Source organism: Olea europaea, chromosome 4, assembly GCF_002742605.1.
Source record: "Olea europaea var. sylvestris chromosome 4, O_europaea_v1, whole genome shotgun sequence".
In the NCBI taxonomy this organism is placed as follows: Eukaryota; Viridiplantae; Streptophyta; class Magnoliopsida; order Lamiales; family Oleaceae; genus Olea; species Olea europaea.
In genome coordinates this window covers 12044660-12048613 of record NC_036240.1, presented here as the reverse complement: position 1 = coordinate 12048613, position 3954 = coordinate 12044660, and the positions used below count along the sequence as shown (strand labels likewise).

Sequence of the window (3954 nt, the reverse complement as noted above, 5' to 3'; positions counted from 1 at the left end):
AGTTCAGTGATTAGTCAAAGACGTTTGATCGCTAAAACTTGTGAATTCATTCAATTAGTACTTTCAAACAAATCCAAACTTCTGGGTAACTCTTCAATTTCGTACTTAAGTCTCCAATTCATCTCCTTTGTACTCGTTTTACCTTTAAATTGGAATTTTCACCTCTAAAAATATTATACACATTAAATTAAGTAAAAATTCATTCAACATTTATATTATGTAAATTTAAAGGGTCATGTTTGATGTACATAATTTGAGTACATAAGGATGTCCACACCCCACATGAGATGGGCCCACCTCGCGTGAATCTCACCTCATGTGAAGAGTGTAGATACCCCTATGTACATATATTATGTACATAAAGACTTATTCAAATTTAAAACCTAAATAAACGTGTTTGTCACTATGTAAAAAACTCTTTAATATTAATTCAAGTCACCACACAAGGATGGCAAAAGAAAGCAGGGTAGTGAGACAATCCAACTATAACTAAGCCTATCACGTGAAAAGAAAGCTGCAACATCGTGGGCTGTTGTATTTCCTTCATGAAGAAAAAAGCATGTTTGGTAAAGCTTAACGTTTTTCTTAAAGGGGTCGAACATTTTTTCATCTATACATTTTAGATTACCCACAACTTAGTATTCATTTATTATTCATGCGACCAAACAACTCTAACTATCAACACTAATTACAAACTATGCCATTAAGTAAGTTGACACACAAGATTCGCCAATTATAAGTAGAATCAGATGCCTCCGTTTGGAAAGAATTTATAAACGATTTAAATTATAAATAGATAGAAATGAGCGGCGAATAAGTGAAAATAATTTGTGGTACATTGGAAAATATAGTTGAAATTAATGAAATTTGATCATTTTAAATTTATGCCAAGTGGAGATTTTTAATTTTCTTTTAGCCCATGTTTGATAGAACTTAAAATCCAGACTTTAATATAAGTGAAAGTTATAAATTAATTTTAATCACATATTTCATGAGACCTACAACTATTTAACCATATATTGAAACAATTTTTTTTATCAAAATCCATTAAAAATCTAATTTTAATCCCCTGTTCTCCATCAAACAAGGGCTTAAGAAAGTTCTAACTTTTGCTAAAGAAATAATTTTACATGAAAAGAAAAGGAAAATGTGGTTTGAACTTTTGAAGTGAAAAAGATTGTATTTTCTAGTCCAACATAAGCATAATGTGAGACGACAACTAGGGATTCAACGAGATGTATCGTATACTCTATTTGATAAGAACATTGGTTATGTCCCTCTTTGATAAAAATGAAAATTTAGATTTTTTTTTAAATTTAAAATCAACAATTAATTTTAATTACATATTTCATTAGACCCACAACTTTTCAACTACACATTTCATCAATTTTTTATCAAAATTTGTCAAAAATCTAACTTTTATTTCCATCAAACACGGGCTATATCATAGAGCGTCTCCAAAAGAATGAAAATTATTGTGTAACATTCTAAAAATTTGTACCTTTTCAATAATCTTTTGCTATAGCCTTTGTTTCAATAACTTTATTATTAGTTAAAAATCATGTCCCTACTTGATCCTATCTTAACTTTACTACTTCTCTAGAATTGGTACCAGAGTTGTTGGGTGTGGAAAAAACACCCAAAGTTTCATAAGCTACTCGGCCTATAATTAATTTCGGTGTACTCTTGAATCATTGAAGATCAAGATCTACTTTGCTTGATATATATACATGCAAGTACTGAACTTAACGAACAAACGAACCTCATATTGATATTGCAAAATTAGTAACAATAAGAGTATCAAAACCACAATATTCTTTTATCGGCAATGCATTATATTAATTTGAATTGCTAGTTAATTGTCGATGTAAAAATAAAAATCTCCTTAAAGTCGTAACTTTTTGAGAAGAAATAGCATAGTAGAGTCGACTTTATTCCTATATTTAGGTGTAAAGCGACACGAATCACGCTTGACATCTTTAAGAAGAGCTATAGTAATTAATAAACTAAGAAACAGGAGATTAGTACAATTATTGTATTATAATTTTTATGATTATTCAGGATTTGGTAAACATTCTTGGAAGATTAGAAATTACGAAAAAAGAGTCAGCTCATAATAAACTAAAACTGCAGATTGATATACTTGATAGTCTGTAGTCCACTTGACTCCATGGCGGCAAATTAAGGAGTGTAAGGAGCATATGGGGAGGGTGGGTATTGGGGTGGTGGTGGCCCATAGTATGGAGGAGGCGGTGGCTTGTGCTTTGGTGGTGAACGGTGGTGATATGGTGTTGGTGGTGGTTTTCCACGAAAAGGAGGTGAATGGATTGGTGGGGGTTTGTGCTTTGGCAGTGAACGGTGATGATGAGGTGTTGGAGGCGACTGTCCATGGTGAGGAGGCGGCGTTGAATAGCTAGGTGGTGACCGGTCATAAGGAGGTGGTGAGTACACTGGTGGAGGAGGTGGTGAATATACTGGTGGAGGAGGAGAGTATACTGGCGGCGGAGGTGGTGGATATACTGGAGGAGGAGGAGAGTGTAATGGCGGAGGTGGAGAATATACTGGAGGAGGAGGAGAGTATACAGGTGACGGAGGTGATGAATATATTGGTGGAGGAGGAGGGGGGGAGTATGCTGGAGGAGGAGGAGAGTATACTGGAGGCGGAGGTGGCTGCCCATATGAAATTGGAGGTGGTGAGAATGATGGTGGTGGTGGCTGTCCGTGGGAAGAAGGTGGTGGGGTATATTTATGAGGTGGATGCCGGTGAGTTGGTGGCTGATATCCATGATACGGTGGAGGATGCCTATGACTGGGTGGCTGGTGGCCATGAGACGGTGGTGGAGCGGGTGGGGGACACCTATGCGTGGGTGGCTGGTGGCCATGAGATGGTGGAGGACTATAGTGAGTGGGCGGTGGGTGACCATGATGGGGTGGCTGCTGAGGGTGAGATGGTGGCGGTCGTTCATGACGGGGTGGTGTTAGAGGTGGACCTGGTGGTTGATAGGCTTGTGGTGGTGGCGCGTAGTAAGAATACAGCGGAGAATTATAACCACCATATTGATTATCTGCTTCAGCCCTTATTGCCTGTGCTATTGTGAGTAGCAAAATGAGAAAATTCAAAGCTTGGAACAGCTTCTTCTCCATTGTCAAATCTAACTCTGCTATATTCACGAAAGATACACTGTTTATATAGGCACAATTTTTGTGAACATGCAAAACCGTCAATTCCACCAGTCCAAGAGTTTGAGTTTGACATTTTAGAAAATATTTTGGAAATTAGCAGCAGAGATCCTCTTTTATCAAAATAGAACATTTACATCATCAGTCTTTCATTTCATGATTTCAGTAGCAAATTTTGATAAAAATTGTGATTTTCTTGAAATGTGTGGCTAAAATTGAAGTTCCATCCATTAAAAAGTTTACAAAATTTTATCAAACAAGTTATAAATAAAAAAGAAATAAATTTTCTTCCCCAAGCCCACATAAAAGTGTTTGGCAATTAGTGGTACTTGTAGCTATTTGGAGCTTGTATATGAGGTCGGACGAGTCTGATCGAAGCAGAGCGGAGTAAAAATAATTATTATTTCATTAGTGTTTTTTCTTTTCTTTTCTTTTTGTTTTATTTGAATAGGATGGTAAAATCGTCAAAACGGATGAAAATGGTCTTTTGTTCAATGAAATGGGGAAGGTAGGGATGAAAATGTTAAAAAATGAAAGGTATGGATATTTTTCACAAAAACCTTAAAAGGTAGGGACGTTTTGTACCAATTATCCCTGTTTTTTTATTTCAGCTATTAATGAGTAGGGTAATCCTCTATTTATATGATCAACAACAGGCAGAATAGTTTATAACAAAATTTTAGCTTGTTGATCAAAGACAATGGTAAAATTAACTAAAATGAACTATTGGAGATCAAGATGAAAGACATTTCGAAGTTTGGGAACCTAAGTTTA

At 35.8% G+C, this 3954-nt stretch overlaps 1 protein-coding gene across 1 annotated transcript; it reads right to left on the bottom strand.

The window, feature by feature from the left end:
- Positions 1-2002: 2002 nt before the first annotated feature.
- Positions 2003-3170, bottom strand: LOC111393647 (extensin-like). Its single transcript, XM_023019292.1, has one exon. It carries the CDS (start codon positions 3142-3144, stop codon positions 2182-2184), a length of 963 nt encoding a protein of 320 aa, XP_022875060.1. The 5' UTR covers positions 3145-3170; the 3' UTR covers positions 2003-2181.
- Between the last annotated feature and the right edge of the window lie 784 nt (positions 3171-3954).

Excerpts from the sequence above, each read along its gene's own strand:
- LOC111393647 (XM_023019292.1), bottom strand. The coding sequence starts at position 3,144 with ATGGAGAAGAAGCTGTTCCAAGCTTTGAATTTTCTCATTTTGCTACTC.